The sequence below is a fragment of the Berghia stephanieae genome, chromosome 6 (assembly GCF_034508935.2).
Source record: "Berghia stephanieae isolate SIO BIC M18660-M18661 chromosome 6, UCSD_Bste_1.3, whole genome shotgun sequence".
Classification (NCBI taxonomy): domain Eukaryota; kingdom Metazoa; phylum Mollusca; class Gastropoda; order Nudibranchia; family Aeolidiidae; genus Berghia; species Berghia stephanieae.
Genome location: NC_088365.1, coordinates 37,191,374 through 37,209,517, shown reverse-complemented (window position 1 = coordinate 37,209,517; position 18,144 = coordinate 37,191,374). Strand labels below are relative to the sequence as shown.

Here is an 18,144-nt window from a genome sequence, read left to right as displayed (position 1 = left end):
ACTGGTAATCCTTTTTCTTTTACTTTTCTTTCTTGCTTTGTCTGGCACCTTTAATACACACTTGTTCAATTCTTTATCTTACACGGGTGCCTTCTCCTTAATTTCTGAATTTGATATTTTTGTAAAAAACCCAAAGATAATCATTTTTTATTTTTTTCATCAAATTTTGGCATTTTGCTCATATGCAAAATTACATCTTCCAACTCACTTTTTGATTTGTACTATGTGATCACCAATTGGAATATTAAGTCAAATGACCTAATTCAGAGCAACCTTTTTGCATACCATTGCTTTCTTGTTAAGACACTTAACAGGGAAATTTTCGGAATTAATTTTATATTTGAAAATTGTATGTGTTTCTCTCTCTCTCTCTCTCTCTCTCTCTCTCTCTCTCTCTCTCTCTCTCTCTCTCTCTCTCTCTCTCTCTCTCTCTCTCTCTCTCTCTCTCTCTCTCTCTCTCTCTCTCTCTCTCTCTCTCTCTCTCTCTCTCTCTCTCTCTCTCTCTCTCTCTCTCTCTCTCTGTCTGAGTTTGTTTTCCAAGTAATTGCATTTAAGCTAAACTCCTGTCCTTTTTTAAAAAACTTTCTTGCAGTTAGAAAACAAATTTTTGTAAGCTCATGTCAATATTACTGTATGTGACTTGGGTGAGATGCTTCTTTAGTTAAGTGTTTTAAACTCAGCTTGTATTTCAAATTAACTGTAATCTCCTTTTCCTTCAATTCAACAGAAACTTGAGACATGTTTTTCATTCTTTTACTTCTTCATCTCCAGGAAATAGTCGCCACCTTAAACAATCAACTCAAGCCTTTGGTTCTAGCTGAGATGTCAGTGTTAGTCGATGTCCTTCATCGGCCAGAACTTCTTTTCCCTCCTTCAACTGAAGCTCGTGAAAAATGTGAAAGTGGCGGTTTTATTGCTAGGTAAAATTCTGTGTTGTCTGAAACCAATAATCTGGGTATACTATAGCTGCCAATCCTACCGGAAATTGCGGGAGACTCCCGCATTTTTAGTTCGTCTCCCGCGCTCCCGCCGGTCACACCGATCTCCCGAATTATCGTGCAGTATGCAAATAGCTTTGTAAATACTACTTAAATCATTTTTTAAAACTTTTAAACTCAATTGTTGGTCATTCTAAAACTGTTTCAAGTCATAGTATATCTTGATATCAAGTATGTTTAGTTTATTAGTAGTTGCCAGAGACATTCATGGATGGAGATTGTTTGTCTTTTTTTCTTTTGAAATGTAGATTTATACATTTATGTATCTCCCTGATTTTTTCTGAATCTCCCTGATTTTCTGACCAAAACTCCCTCTTAATAAGCTTGGTGGGTTGGCAGCTATGGTATACTATACACTGTGTGGTTTGTGATATATGAGTGATTTGCAATGCATCAGGAAGCCAATGTCTTGAGAGAAAAAAAAGTGATGGCATGTTTTCAAGTCCGATCCTTCTTTTATGTCTTCTTTCCTTCCTTTCTTCCTTCCTTCCTTCCACCTTTCTTTCTTTCTTTGTTTCTTTCCTTTATTCTTTCTTCTTTTTTTCCCCTTCTTTCTGTCTTATGTCACCATCATCCTGATCATTCGATTGGGACAACTTGGCTGCCTCTCTAATGGCATGTGTCGATTCCTTCCATAATTCAGTCTTTTTCTGTGGATGCTAATGTCAAGATCCTCCTACAGATTTTTAAAACGACAAAATTTGAGATTGTTTCAAGATTGTGTATATCATATTTCTATTGAATTTCATTTCTAAGCAGTATATTTTAAACAGCTCATATTTTTCATGAGCACTATCCATATAAGATGAGCTTTTAAATGTGATATACCTTGAAATATCCATATAATGTTTTCAAAGCGCTTTATAAAGGGTCTGAGCTAACAGCAACACAGGACATTTTGGATGAGGCACGATGCCTGTGAGGCGCTTATATCATATCTTTAAACAGACAACTCTGATTAGCAAAGTACTCATTTTATTCATGAGTATATTGAAAAAAAAATATTAGTAAAAGCACCTCCTTGACTCAACTTTGGGCTGTCCACTGGATCGCGTTGACCTGTTGGTCGCAAACTGAGTTTATTATCAGTAGTCACAATATTAATATGATTTTCACTTCAAGAAATGTATTTGTAACTAGCGAACGTTTGATGTAACTATACAGTTGCACATCTGCAATTAAATTACTGCTTTTCTTGTAATTTTATTGTGTAAACATTTCCTGGAACTTTAATTCTTCAAAAAAAATGTTTTTGGAGATATTTATTTTGGCCAGGAGAGAATTTAAAAAATCAAAATCCTGTTTTCGTTGGAATCCTGATTATTAATTATTATTATTATTATTATTATTATTATTATTATTATTATTATTATTATTATTATTATTATTATTATTTATTATTGATATTATTATTATTATTATTATTATTATTATTATTATTATTATTATTATTATTATTATTATGATTATTATTAATTATTATTATTATTATTATTATTATTATTATTATTATTATTATTATTATTATTATTATATTATTGTTGTTGTTGTTGGTGGTGGTGGCTGAGTGGTTAAGACAATTGCACTGTAACCCTGAAGGTCATGGGTTTGAGCCCGACTGCAGGCAATTTCGTTTTTTTTCCTTGGGCAAAATTGTTATCCCCCAATTTGCTCACTTTGGACAACATGGGTGATTCCTGTTGACATCAGATGTTTGTTTGATAGATTGTCTATATATCTATATTCCTTCATGGAATGCTATAGGCGAAGCTGAGATGAAGGGTGCAATTTTCTCATTTTAATAATTACTATTAATTATTTTTTGTTATTATTATTATTATTATTATATCATCATCATCATCATCATCATCATCATCATCATCATCATCATCATCATCATCATCATCATCATAATCGTCATCGTAATCGTCATTGTCATCGTCATCATCATCATCATCAGTTACAATTATTGTTATTGTTTTTATTATTATTATTATTATTATTATTATTATTATTATTATTATTATTATTATTATTATTATTATTATTATTATTATTATTATTATTATTATTATTATTATTATTATTATTATTATTATTATTTTTATTATCATCATCATCATCATCATCATCATCATCATCATCATCATCATTAGTATCACTAGCACTATTGTTATTGTTGCTATTATTATTATTGCGGGTGGTTGGATGGGAGCATCACCCTTGAATCATATACCTATGATGTTCGCATGGGTGTACGATTTGATAGTGATTTCGTTTCTTCTTCTTCTTACTAGCCTATCCTGCTTCTTTGGTTTGTGATTGTATTTTTGACAGGGGATATTTTTTTTTCTGTAAATCTTCTGCCTGTTTGTTCTTGGTTATTTATAATTTAGCTTATGATATCTTTAGGTTATGATTTTGATTTACATTTGTACTATTTTTGTTAGATTGCTTGTTTTTTTGTTTCAGCGGTCTCTCATATAACCTCAATTGTGTTGGAAGAGACCTAAAGCAACAAACAAACAAAAAAAATAAATTATTATTGATATAATAATAGTAATAATAATAATAATAATAATAATAATAATAATAATATATAATAATATAATAATAATAATATATTATAATAATAATTATTATAATTATTATATTATTATTATTATTATTATTATTATTATTATTATTATTATTATTATTATTATTATTATTATTATTATTATTATTATTATTATTATTATTATTATTATTATTATTACTATTATTATTATTATTACTATTATTATTATTATTTTTACTAGTATTATTATTATTATTATTATTATTATTATTATTATTATTATTATTATTATTATTATTATTATTATTATTATTATTAATCATCATCATAATTATTATTATTGTAATTATCATTATTGTTGTTATCATTAGTATTGTTATATCATTTAATTGATTTGTGGCAATGTGGTCTTGTAGTATGATATTCGTCTTTGGACTGGAGGGTCCTGGGTTGAGTCCCGCTTTGAGTGATGCATAGATGAGACCTTGGAAAATGTTTTTTCTTACATTCTCTCACCATACTTAGGTGCAAAGTGACTACCTGGATGTTAATAATATTGTCTGTGTCGGGGAAAAAATTGTAATATCACCTAATTGGTGTCATGTCCTACCTGTTACATGTTGCTGTTGTCAACTTTGAGCATGTTTAGTGGATATTGCTCTATATAAAAGCTGAAGTTTTTTGGGTTTGTTTTAAATTGTCTGTAGTTGTAAATGTGTTAAATTATAATCACAAGACTTTATCGCAGTATTCGGGTATAGAATGGAGATGGAAGCATTGGAGTAGTTTTTATGTGAAGATCAAGAAATCATGAGTCCTTTTATAAAAATCTGACATTGAATGGGACAAAGCTTGTTTTATTGTAAACGTCTAATTGTTTTTTCCAGGCTGATTCGACACACTGAATGTCTGCTGGAGGAAAGGGAAGAGAAATTATGTATAAAAGTGCTTCAGACATTGAAAGATATGATGTCTGCCAATGAGAGTAGATCTGAAAAGGTAAAAAGTTTGGAATAAAATTGTGTTGCATTATGCTTTTAACCATCCTTCAGGTTGCTTTGTAAGCCTTAAGTTTTGAAATTAAAACAAAATTAAAAAGGTATTCTACTGCAAGGAGGTAGCCAGCTACTATCAAGACCGCTGTCAGTAAATGCAGAATTCTTTGTAATTTTAGTTGATAAGCTTTTCTTAATGCATGGCACATGTGTCAGGGCTTTTTCTTTTCTTTCTTTTTTTTTTCTAATGCTTTTTTCTGCCTTCAGGATTTCAGGGTTTTAGGTACACATGTTTATTAAAATTGTTTTTTTGTAAAAGTGAAATTGAATAAAACTTCAGGATCAAAACAAGTACAAATTTAAGCATTTTTGTTGTTTTGTTTTGTTGATTTTTAAAAAAAAATCTTGTTATAATTCAAAATAATTTGGCGTGAAATCAGAATTTGAGATTGATTTGTGCGACAAGGGCTTGTGTAAATTTAATGTCTCAATAGCACAACAAATAATAGGGACATATTTATTCCCTTTAATGAGTTCAAAACGGAATTTCAATTATTCTGTAGATTTTTATTGATTAAATAATGAGATGAATATAAGATTTCCAACCTTGATATTTAGAGGTTTGGCATATATCATTGTCAGACATCACATTTCTTGAACTTTAGATTCAGGCACATTTTATGTACAAATTGATAAATATTTTTTCATAAGTTTAATCAGCGTTGCTTTAAATTTTGACATTAAAACATTTTGTAAAATGCCAGCTGATATTTAAATTACTGCTTTATTTATTATTAGAACAATTGCACAATGGAAAAATATATGTGAAAACTAAATTTCTGTAAGTCGTCTCAGGCTAAAAGTATGGTCACCGAGAGTCATTCAAACGATTTCCATAAATGCAATTTTCATTCTGACCCTTTTAATCTAGTGTATAATTTATTGCCGTAATTACAGAAATTTCACTCCTCACATTGTTTTGTTTTTCATGAAAGGCTCTCAGCTTAAGACAATTTTGTTTGATATAATTTTTGCTTTTGATGTGAGGATGTTTTTAAGGGTTTAGATTGACAAACCCAGTGAAGTGTGTGTGATTTAGATGCCAAATTGTGAATATGAAGTGCTTTGTTTTGCATTGTAATGAGATGACTTGTGTTGGGTTTTTTTCCAAATATAAACATAATTTTGTGAAAATGGAACAAAAAGAAATGAAATAGATTTATCTTGGATTTGTTTTTTTGACTTCATCTTAATGGAAATTACATTTTTTGGTTTTCATTAAATCAGGGACAAATGTTGATTCTTTTCTTTTCTTTTTCTTCCCCATGTAAACGACATTATGAACTGCTAAATTTTGCGTCATATTGAGATGACTTTGAGATATATATATAATTGATGGATGTCCTGTAGTTCAGACAGTGCTCTATAAATGAAATTAACAATTCAGAGCATATTAAAATGAGTTATAAAATACCCGACTCATATGCGTCCTAGACAGCTTTTCTACTTTCATGTGTTTTGTCATTGGGTGTAGAAACAGCTGTCTTGGACGAATAGGAGTCGTTTTTTTTACTCATTTTTATATATATATATAAATTATAAAAACAAAAACCATGAAATAATAGTGCTCAACTTTTTGATAAAAGGAGCTATTTATAAAACATTTCAAGTATAATTATGATCAACTTGATCAAGTTGATCATAATTATACTTGAAATGTTTCATATATATATTAATATATATATATATATATATATATATATATATATATATATATTATATATATATATATATATATATATATATATATATATATATATATATATATATATATATATATATATATATATATATATATATAAACTTAGTATTGTTAAAATGAAACAATGAATAGTAAAGTAAATACGGCTTGGATTGGTTTTTGACTCTCTCTCTCACCTTTGTGAAACTACATATATAGTTGACACTTTAATTATTTTCTATCGTTTTTACTTAATGAACTTTTTCAAAAAGATATCAGGGGAAAATGAAAATGTCAAATTTATCTTATTAAACAGTAATATATATATAGATATATAGATAGATCCAGCGATTTTGTTAGGTCAGAATAATGTAAAAAAAAAAAAAGAAGTTTATATTCATTTCACTTTGTAATCTGCAATCCTTAATTCCACAAAGGTGGATGTGAAAACTCTTTGTAAAAAAGAGCTGGAAGATCACCGAAGGGTAAGATGTGAATTGACTTTGGTCTTCTTTTGATTGTATTCTTTTTCTTTTTATTTGATGTCGTCTTCATCATCGTCGTCATTATTATTCAGCATTGATGGAATGTATTCTTCAGTTACTATCAGTAATGGATGGATAATGATAATGGATTTATCCAGTCTTACTTTTGGTGTTGTCAATAAATTATTTATTATAGTGTCATTCAATATCAGGATATAAGTTCTCTTTTAAATATTCTTTTGTTTTACATTTTCTTTTTTATAGGCTCTGATATATATACAGTCGCAATTCTCTGATCCGAAAATCCACAATCCAAATGTCTCCATTATTTGGACAGTTCATCTAGGGATGGATTTTTTCTTCTTGTTTTGGGATCCGAATACATATTTTTGGAACAAGCTGTTACAATATAGAGGATTTATGACTATGATCCGAACATCACACTTACCGATACTGTCTGTCCACCTACTCTTGCTCAATTCAATCGACGAATGGTTAAAGTAAAAACCGATTTAAAAGGTTTTGATTTTGTTATTTTTTGTTTGTTTTATTATTTTTGTTTATCTTTACATGTGTTTATTAGTTTGTTTCTTTTTTTTGGGGGGGGGGGGATGATATTAATTTGGATTGTTGATTTTTTTCGTTACTCATACATGAACAGTTTTTACAGAGCTTGATTACTGAGTCAATTTTCTTAAATGAGAATTCAGAGGGATATTGCAACATGTACTCTTTCATAAAGTCACAGCCCTCTCACTCGCCTCTTTGTTGATAATGATTGGTGATGATAGGCAGTTCCTTGTCACTGTTCACTTCTTCAATGTCCTCATTCAATTGTGGTGTTGATGCCACACTATTCATGATTTGTTCGTCAGTCGTGTCAGCTCTGACTTTCACATCCATGTCAAACGCCAATCAAAATCTTACCTTAACCTTGATTGAAAACAATAGCCATTGTATGCCCATGATATCAATATCAAGTAACCAGGGTTGGACCACAGAATATTTTGTGTTTTGGACTGGTGTCTATCGGAAAGTGTCATCTAACCAGTCACACATGATTGATGCCTGTTGATTATTGCACACATACTGCATTGACAGGTTGATTGAAGAGGCGGAGCCAATGACGGGACTGGATAGACAAATAAGTTTCCAACAGGAATCAGATGTAACAAAGCATTTTAAATTGGATTATTCATCAATCATTTGTCCATTGAATTGAACTAGAGTAGGCACACAGACCATGTCGGTCAGTTCATATTATGGAATCATAAATCCACTCAATTGTAATGGCTCATACCCAAAATAAATGTTCGGGCCTGGAAACTGGAATTTCCGGATTATTATACAGAAGAAGAAAAATATGTCCCTAAGTGACCTGTCAGGATAATCCAGAAATCTTGATTTTTGGAGTTCCGAATTATATATGCATTCGACTTTCTGGGCATAACCATCAACCTAAACGACGGCACCTACCAACCATTTTCAAAACCCAACAACATCCCATTGTACGTTCATAGACATAGCAATCATCCGCCATCTATAATAAAAAACATCCCCGAGAGCATTAACAAACGACTATCTAACAACTCTACAAACAACAACATATTCAAGGATGCAATCCCACCGTACACAAATGCACTACAAAAAAGTGGATATAACTACAAACTAAAATATGAGGAAGAGACCATTACCACCCGACAAAGAAAACGACACATAACATTGTTCAACCCACCCTACAGCAAGAATGTGACAACTTCTATCGGTAACAAATTCTTCAATCTACTACAAAAATGCTTCCCTCCCGTTCTACACCCATCATGAACAAAAACACCATCAAAATAGGATACACCTGCATGCCAAGCATACAAAACATTATTTCCTCCAACAATAACCGAAAACTATCACAGCCAGCTCAGCCCAGCAACAACCTAGAGAAAAAATGCAACTGTAGGACCCAGGCAACATGCCCACTAAACGGCAATTGCCTGACTCAAAACGTAATTTATCAAGCCACAGTTACATGACCAGACACACCAAAACAAGAAACATACATTGGCCTCACCGAGTGTTCATTCAAAACCAGATACAACCTTCCTTCAGAAACATAAACAAACAACATTCTACTACACTAAGCGAACACATTTGGAACCTCAAAGAAAAAAACATACAATACAGCATCACATGGAAAATCATCTCCAGAGCACAGTCGTACTCCCCCTCTTCTAAGATTTGCAACCTCTGCTTGGAAGAAAAATTCTTCATCATCACTAAACCGAACATAGCAACACTCAACAGAAGAGACGAACTAACTTCCTCATGCAGCCATAGAAACAAACACCTTTTATGTAATTACGAACCTCCATAAACACGAATCTAGATAAATACGAAAACACAACAATCTACTTTCACTTCCACTTCCTGATGAGAGCAACGCTCGATAACAACGTTGTAGAAGTCAAACAATCTTAATTATCTTTCAAATGTTTATATATATATATATATATATATATATATATATATATATATATATATATATATATATATATATATATATATATATATATATACACCATCATCACTACCATAGGTACCTCTACAACACCACCACCATCACATCATCACACTACCACTACTAATACAACAGCCACCACATATTCATCACTGGTGTTGCTACAGCCATTATCACTACAACTGCTTCTACTACTAGATACTACAACCACTACCATTAGATCATCACTACCACAGCCACTTCCACCACATCATCATTATCACTACTTCTTCTACTACATCCACCATCACTACGTCATTTTCACCAACACTCTTACTTCAACCTACACTACCACAACTACTATTACCACTACAACCACTACATCATCACTGCCACTAGTATTACAACCACCACCATCACATCTGCATCACTACCACCACTACTACAACCACACCATTAGGTTTTGAACTTCACTTAATTTGAAAAAAAGGGGCTTTGGGATTGTATTTGACATTGTGTTTACATTTTTTAAATTCCAAATAGATATGATTCAAAATTTTTAGTTTATATATATAAAGGCTTTCCCAAAAGGTCATATTTGAAATCATTGTGTTCCTTAAATAGCTTGTTATTGGAGTATTTTTGTGGCGAATATCATAGAAACGACCTGTTGGCACAGCCTCGTATACAGAAAGATATAAAAAAAAAGAATCTGAATATTTGTATTGCTTTTGCAAATAATTATGCATTAAAGTTAAAGCATATGATTTTTTAAAAAGTTTTGTGTCTCATCTTGAACGGCCTGATTTGATCCTTTTTTAAATTCTTTTTTTGTTTCCTTTTTTTTTCTCAGTTTTGACTGATGTAAAATAGTATTGGGGCATGATTTGTATAATTTGTTACGGCAGCAATATTTGTGTGATATTGTAAAGATCAATAGCTGTCAATAGCTGTACTTCTAGGATAAGTTTAAGTTTCTTTAAACCTTTGTGAACGATGATTTTTTTAAATTTTATTTTATTGGAAAGCTTTTATGTGTTATTTCTGTTACAAAGTAAATCATCATCATCATCATTAAACCACAACAAATGGTGTAGTTGCTATGTTGCTGACCCATGAATTGAAAGGCTTCATGTTCAAATCTTAGAGACAAATTTTGATGACGATTCCCCAAAATGTAGGTTTAGATTGGTCTGTTCTGTAATAATCTAAATTAAATGCACCCCCTTCGAAATAGGATAAGAATGTTGAAATAGTCATAAATGGGAAAAATTATAACTAATATTTTTTTTAAAGAATCCAAACTATTTTTTATGGGAAATGATAAAGACACACCTGCAGAATCACAGTATAAAGAAATATCAGATCATAATATGATCATGGCATCATTAAGATTAGCTCTCATTATTAAGACATATCATATTTTATAATCTTTTTATAGTAATATAATTCCGAGAAAAAAAGCTCTGCTAGCAACATTATTAGCACGTTATTACCAAAGTGGGTTTTTTTTTTTAAAGGAATAATTTTCTCAGAGGACATTTCCATATTCATTTTGCTTTTAAAAAATCATGTATATAAAATTTCTGTCCACCTTAACTTGAAACCCAAATGGCAGTTTTCATTCAAAGATTTTGTTATACCATTGTACTAATCTTGAAACAAGTAATGGTGTAATCAGTGGAGAATGTTAATAATAGGATAAACGAAGATCAATTCCACAGTGATAAGTTTTTGTGTAAGATGATTCATGATTCATTCAACGTTCTTAGATCCAAATTTTCATCATAAATCTGTCAACAACAAAAATTTCTTTTAATTGTTTAATTTTGATAATGAAAAAAAAGTAAGAGAAAACAACTTTGAATACAAAAACAAAAGAAACATCACAACAAAAAAATATCCTAAGCTATATAAATAACCTTTAAAAAAATAAATTAAAAAATAGCTACTTTTATTTTTAAAACTCAGTCACCATTCAAGAGTAGCGCTGATTATAAGTGGGTGTTGAGGATCATGGCAGAGTAATATGGTCTTCACCTTGTAATTGGAAGGTTACAGGTCGACATCTTGTTGGACCTTGAGCTAGTCATCTTGCCCTACCTCAAGGGGCACTGCTATTGCTGATAGGGTTTACTCAAATTGAATTTAAGTTCAAAATAGAATTACCGAATTAAAAGATTAAAAAGCTTGACATTATTATTCCCACACCAGGGCATGATTTAGAAAACTCAGTATTTTGGTGCCTTTAATATATAATCATTTTTCTCTAAACAGGCTTTCTCTTTTTAATATAGTTCTGTCTTGAAGTTTTAAAGTGGCATTTTCCTTGCGTGACGAGGGCAAAGCTTAATGTTTGAGTAATTTTTTATGTAAAGTACTCAGATGAGACTTTTCATTCTATACAAAGACGGGATTCAGTGCATTGGGATGATACCTTTAAATGTTGTGTTTTAAATTCTATCTCACCCCTTCCCACCCCTAAACCTTTATTGTTTGTTTCAAATATGAATTTGAAATGTCTAATGCTATTTTCAATTTTCATTTTCCGAGATCCTATTCCACTTTTTTTAATGTATGATTTTAATCATTGTAATGAAGTCTAGAAAACCCATGACAAATGACACATAAATAATCTATTATAAAAATAAAAAAATTGGGTTGAGGATCAACATTGTTCCGAACAGCCAGATTAAACTTTTTGTCATTGAGCACAGAATTATTGGCAAATCTAAGAATTATAAAACTATTTTTTACATACTGATATCATCCCCTTGACATAAATTAATACAAGGAAAATATGCTAGGTTATAATACTCAGTCCTTTTTGACGTTTGACTTTCATTGCGAGTATGATTTATTCTGCCCAATTCTCACATACAGACAACAAAAATTGATGACATAATTTTAAGTACCTCTTGATACTATCAAGTAATAATAATCTCATCTGCAACAAAAAATGGTGACTTAATTTTAAATGTCTCTTGGTACTATCAAGTCATGATAATCTTTCTAAATTATTCTTTAAAAAAAAAAAAATAGGGTTGGGATCAACATTGTTTTGTAAAGCCATCATTAAATTTTTATCATCAAACACAGAATTACCGGCAAATCTAAAAATACAATACCATAGTATTATAGATGACCGCCTTTTCCTGATAGGAATATGTCTCCACAATTATTGTGGGTATTCCACTAGTAATATATTTTAATAATAATAATAATATAATAATAATAATAATAATAATAATAATAGTAATAATAATAATGATAAAATAATAATAAAAATAATAATATAATATGATGATAATAATAATAATAGTAATAATAATAGTTTAAAATAATAATAATAATAATAATAATAATAATAATAATAATAATAATGATGATGATGATGATGATGATGATGATGATGATGATGATGATGATGATAATAATAATGATAGTTTAAAGAGCAAACAAAACAACAACAAAAACAACCTAATGAAAATACCTGTTTAAATAATTTGACAGATGTATCATGGCCAATCTCGTGACCTTACTTATTTCATTTAGAAATGGAAAATATTGAATTAACCCTGATATTATCCTCATTAGGCCCAGAGTGACTTTAATACAATAAACAACTCGTATGGTACTGGATAGAGGTGCTTGATAGAAACAGAATATCCTTTGAGATCTGAATTGAGTAATCGATAAAGGTGGTGGCAGTGTGGATCAGTGGTACGGTCTTTGCTTTGTACCAGAAAGGTACTGAGTTAACACTGTGTGGCCTTGAGCAAGTCACCTCGCTCTAGCTCAGTTTGCGGCACTGCTCTGTGGCTGACACCTGGGTTATTCCAGTCTTCCCTTGGAAAAGATCCTAAAGACAAATTTCCCCTATGTGGGAATTTTTTTTTTTTTTTTAAATTTTTGACATTTTTATTGATCCTAATTCTTCTGTCTTTATCTGTAATGCATTTTGATTCATAAATAAGACTAAGTTGTTTATGATTGAGATTTGATATCATTTATTTACAATTGTATTCAATTTTTTCCATTCTTAATCATTTATACCATAAAAAGAATGATAGGTTTCATGTTTTACATTTGGTACTAGAATGAAAAACTCATCAAAATTATAATACATTTCTTTGTCAATGTCAGTGTGAAGCATTGCGCCAAAGCCTTTTGATGCGATACTATGACAGGACACAGCCTAGGAATCGTAGAGAGAGTCAGGCCAGTGGTGCTGGTGGCGGTCCTGGAACCAACATGCTGAGTCAGTCAAACAAATATTCTCTCTATGATGTACAGGTAGGTATTATTTTTTGGTATAGAAAGAATTTGTCATCTTGGAATTGAACTTAATTTTAATCTGATTTGTGAATGCTGAACATATCAAATTCCTTTCAAATTCTTTCGAAAATTGAAGTAAAATTGATGTGTCAGAGAAGAAAAAAAGAAGAAAAAAGTGCTTTCAGTTTATCGTCAAAAACCTTCTATCCTGTGTCACTCTCTTGTGTCTTTCATATTTCTTTAACAACTATTGGATGCTGTGCTACCCTAGATATAAAAAAAATGAAATGGACAAAGAAGTGCAAGAAAATAAAAATGAAAATTTCCTGAAACCTGGGACAGCACACTTCACCTTGCTGTGAGAGGGACAATCTGAAATAATGCCTCTGATCACACAAAAAAAGCAAGCGGTTTTAAATGTTTTATCAAACCATTTCTCAGTCATTGCTAATAATTAGCCATTTTTCTATTTGAATATGTTTATGCCCAGGGCCTTGATCATAAACAATTCACTGACTCTATGGATCAAGCTTTCATTTCTCTCTGATCGAATCACATCTCGAAGACCCATAAAGTGCACCCCATTTATAAGCTACCATTTTGTTTGGGGTTTTTTTTGTTTATTCATCAACACTTTTAACCTACATAGTTTGAGTTTCCATCAGAGTTGAGAAGCTATTATTATAAAAAGCAAAACAATAGTTTAAAAACAACACACAATGGAGTTTTACAATGACATAATAAATGTTATAATACCTATTTCAGTGTTTTCTTGATGACAAAGGGGCATCAGATCTTGTCATTGACCTTATTATCAAGAATACCAGCAACAAAGTATTCTTGGAAACCGTGGAGTTGGGCATTGCCCTGTTGGAAGGTGGAAACAGCAATATACAGGTTGGTTTTTTCATTTTAGAATCATAATTTTAATATTATCTCGTACAAGGGTAGACTGAAAAGTCGTGATGCCGCTCTTGTATTTTCAAAACTATAATAGACAAAATTGACTAAGGTATCAAAATTAAGCTTAGTTCATTTCCTTTCTGTTTATCATTTTAAATTTCAGCGTAGTCACAGTTCCCATCCACTCAGAGCTGCCAACAACAAGTTATTGCATCACGTTGAAGTGGAATTCAAATGGCAAACTTCATTATCATTAAGGGGCGGTTTGGGTCTTTTCTAAAAAAAATTTAATTACCAATATTGGGCGGTTTTAATCATTCTGTATCGTCAATATAGGTTAAAAAACAACATTTATGGTGAAAAATTTTAATTATCTGTGTTGATACCCATTTTGTGATCTAATTTGGGGTCTGACATAAAAAAATATAACAATCTTGTGGCAAACGTTCCACAAAAACTAATTAAGGAATGACCTCCATATTCTTCCTTCTTGTCAACATTGTACCATAGTATGTCACAACAGAGAAATTTTACGGCTTTAGCTTCTGGAATTTTTATTAGAACATTACAAAGTTGAGAATCAAAATGTTATGACAAAATTGACCTTAAAAATTCAGAATTAGGATTATAATTCAAAATTCACATAATATCTTATCAAAAAAATATCTCTGATGTGACATAATACATTATCTCTGTGGTAACTGTGGAAATTTTCAGACAATTTCAATGAATAGATTCTGAGAAACGTTTGACACAGTTTCCCATACCCTTAGAAAAATGACATATTGAGAAAATAGCAAAATGGCTTCCCGTTTTTCACACTTTTCTTACTACCTGTACCATCTTGGACTGTGTTTTTCGTGCCTTTATAGTCTACTTTGAGAATTTGGTATTCAATTATATTATTTCTAAGATAATAAAATATCATTTTCCACCAAAATCTCAAAATCAGTTTTTCGAAGGATTTTCCTAATAATTAGACCCAAACCGCCCCTTAAGTCAATTCAGCCTGCATCTCACCATCACTGCCAAAATTTGCCTCCTTGAGGTCTTAAGAAAAGGGAAAAGTCAATTGTAGCTAAATCAGAACTGTAAGGAGGGTGTTCTATGACTTAAAGAAAACTTCCTCTTTCAATGTGATCATGCGTTTGTGTGAGCATACTCGGTAGCTAACAAGCCGCCCCTAATGGATCACCGCCTTGACTTTTAGTGGGGGGGGGGGGGGGTGCTTGAGGCATATCAGAGGCAAAGGAGTAATTCCCGTTGACCGTCACTCACTAGACCATCCCAGATATTGAACTGATATGCAGGCACCATGAACGGCCCACCTGATATGTGACAGAATGGAGGTCCAACCCAGTGCCTGAATGGCTTCGACCATCCCGGGCTCACATTACTGCAGCATAATGATCAACTCCAGAACACATTCTCAATGGTGAAGTGGTCGGCCACGGTCTTGTTGCCAGGGTTGTCGGCATGGTTGAGAAATAAGCAAATGTTCCAACACAAGTTTAGCCGGACCAGATGCACATATCATCTCTCAATATCGAGAGCCAGAGTATGGCCAAGAATTAGCTTTTATCAAAGCTACTGGCCGTCCATAGTATTAACATTCTCCTACTACAGGAGACCCATCTTTATTCAGGCGCACAATCTTCTTGATTCCATGTCCCAGGCCCCAGGCTATACGGTGGTCCAACGAGAAGACACTTCGAGGCTCAAAGGAGGTTTTAGTGTCTACGCTAAAGAGCCTTCGAAGGTAAGGGTCCTGGGTGGGGTTCCTGACCTCCCATAGTGGGCAGGGGGGGTACATACTGTGTCTATTATCCCCTTATATCTGTTTTCGAACATGCTTTCTGTCTTTGTCTTGGAATAAGATTACTTGGTTTTGTCCTGGCCCTGGCTGAGTCCTAGCTGGGAGGGAAACAGTCAAATGCATAATTATTGATTTGGGAAATGATATTTCTTTTCCTTGTAAATCATCTCTCTGTTATGTATTATTATATTTGTTATTTTGAATGTATAATGTAAGCATTTGAGTGCATTCCTCTTTGTTGGATTTTGTGTTTGTGTCCGGATGAGACTTATAGGTGATCTCAAACTAATTACATAGGTGGTATGCTCTTGGAATCTACATCTGATCCCTATTTCGAGGGGTGCCTGCGCAAAGGCCGTAACGTCAAAAAATTCAATTTTTCGTTTTTTACATAAATCAACTTGGGTTGGAGTAAGGTTTATTTCTACAAAAAAAATATATGCAAAAATATTAATTAATTAATTTTTATCAATTAAAACACAAACACCGTAACGTTTTTAGACAGATAATGTGACTGCCCAAAAGCCGTAGCGTGTAATACAGACTTAAGACGCTCTAAACAGTGCCTATCAGCCACTGCCCAAAAGCCTTAACAGTAACTACCGTTTTACCGCCTGACGAAAAGGTGGAAAAGCAAAGGTAAAGTTGTCTGCCCAAAAACCGTATCTAGCAATAAGGCGTTTGGGCAGGCATAAAATTATGCCCCCGTGGTTACGATGGCGAGCCCAATGGCCTTGACTGAATTTACGGTCTTAGAGCAGTGAAAAATATGGGGTTGGAAATGAGAGTTAGATCAACTGAAAGACCGTAATGTGACATTGTATGAGATTCTACAATGACGTTGATGCAATATTGTGTTACAATAATGTAAAATTCGACTTTTAACGTTCAAGATTGATGGTGAAAGACAATTGGGTAACACTTAATCCAAGTCTTGAAATTCCCTACCTGCCAGTATCAATTACAGGATACGACATCACAACTTAAGGGATGGGTCAAACTCTGGATTATGAGACGGTTTTTTGTTTCCTTTGGCCACCATTGAACTTGATAAGTCTAACTATTACTTGATTGAATCTGTGTTTTGATGATTAAGGAAAGCAATCCTGATCTTTTTTTTTGAAACATAATTGTCACCTCGTATGCATAGATCTCATCGTAGGGAAAGAGAGAGAGAGAGAGAGAGAGAGAGAGAGAGAGAGAGAGAGAGAGGAGAGAGAGAGAGAGGGAGAGAGAGAGAGGGGGGGGGGAGAGATGCAGACAAACAAACAGACAGGCACACACAGAGAGAAAGAGAAAGTTTTTGTGTGTGTGATAGAGAAAGAGAGACTGGCAGTTAGAGAGAGAGAGAGAGAGAGAGAGAGAGAGAGAGAGAAAGAGAGAGAGAGAGACTTGGTTAGAGAGGGGAGAGAGAGTTAGTGAGAGAGGAGCAAGAGAGAGAGAGAGAGAGAGAGAGATTCAGACAAACAAACAGACGGGCACAGAGAGAGAAAGAGAAAGTTTTTGTGTGTGTGATAGAGAAAGAGAGACTGGCAGTTAGAGAGAGAGAGAGAGAGAGAGAGAGAGAGAGAGAGAGAGAGAGAGAGAGAGAGAGAGAGAAAGAGGGGGCAGAGAGAAAGAGAGGGAGAGTTAGAGAGGAGAAAAAGAGAGAGAAGAGAAAGAGTGAGGGAGATTTAGTGAGAGAGGAGAACGCGAGAGTGAGAGATAGAGAGTTAGTGAGATTGAAGAGAGAGAGAGAGTTGGTTGAGAGAGGAGGAAGGGAGAGAGAGAGATTTGGTTAGAGAGGGGAGAGAGAGTTAGTGAGAGAGGAGCAAGAGAGTGAGAGAGAGAGAGAGAGAGAGAGAGAGAGAGAGAGAGAGAGAGAGAGAGAGAGAGAG

General features: G+C 32.6%; 1 protein-coding gene across 22 annotated transcripts in view; it reads left to right on the top strand.

Moving 5' to 3' along the window:
- LOC144974983 (inositol 1,4,5-trisphosphate-gated calcium channel ITPR1-like) overlaps nucleotides 1–18,144 on the top strand; it is a 212,761-nt gene that overhangs the window by 136,738 nt on the left and 57,879 nt on the right. For 11 of the 22 annotated variants that reach the window (XM_078918582.1, XM_078918571.1, XM_078918577.1 and 8 more), the window contains 5 exons: nucleotides 772–920; nucleotides 4,446–4,557; nucleotides 6,732–6,779; nucleotides 13,417–13,566; nucleotides 14,314–14,445. In XM_078918582.1, coding sequence (XP_078774708.1) covers nucleotides 772–920; nucleotides 4,446–4,557; nucleotides 6,732–6,779; nucleotides 13,417–13,566; nucleotides 14,314–14,445 — 591 coding nt within the window. The remainder of the gene's footprint in view (nucleotides 1–771; nucleotides 921–4,445; nucleotides 4,558–6,731; nucleotides 6,780–13,416; nucleotides 13,567–14,313; nucleotides 14,446–18,144) is intronic. The other 11 variants (XM_078918589.1, XM_078918578.1, XM_078918586.1 and 8 more) reach the window with 1 other exon arrangement.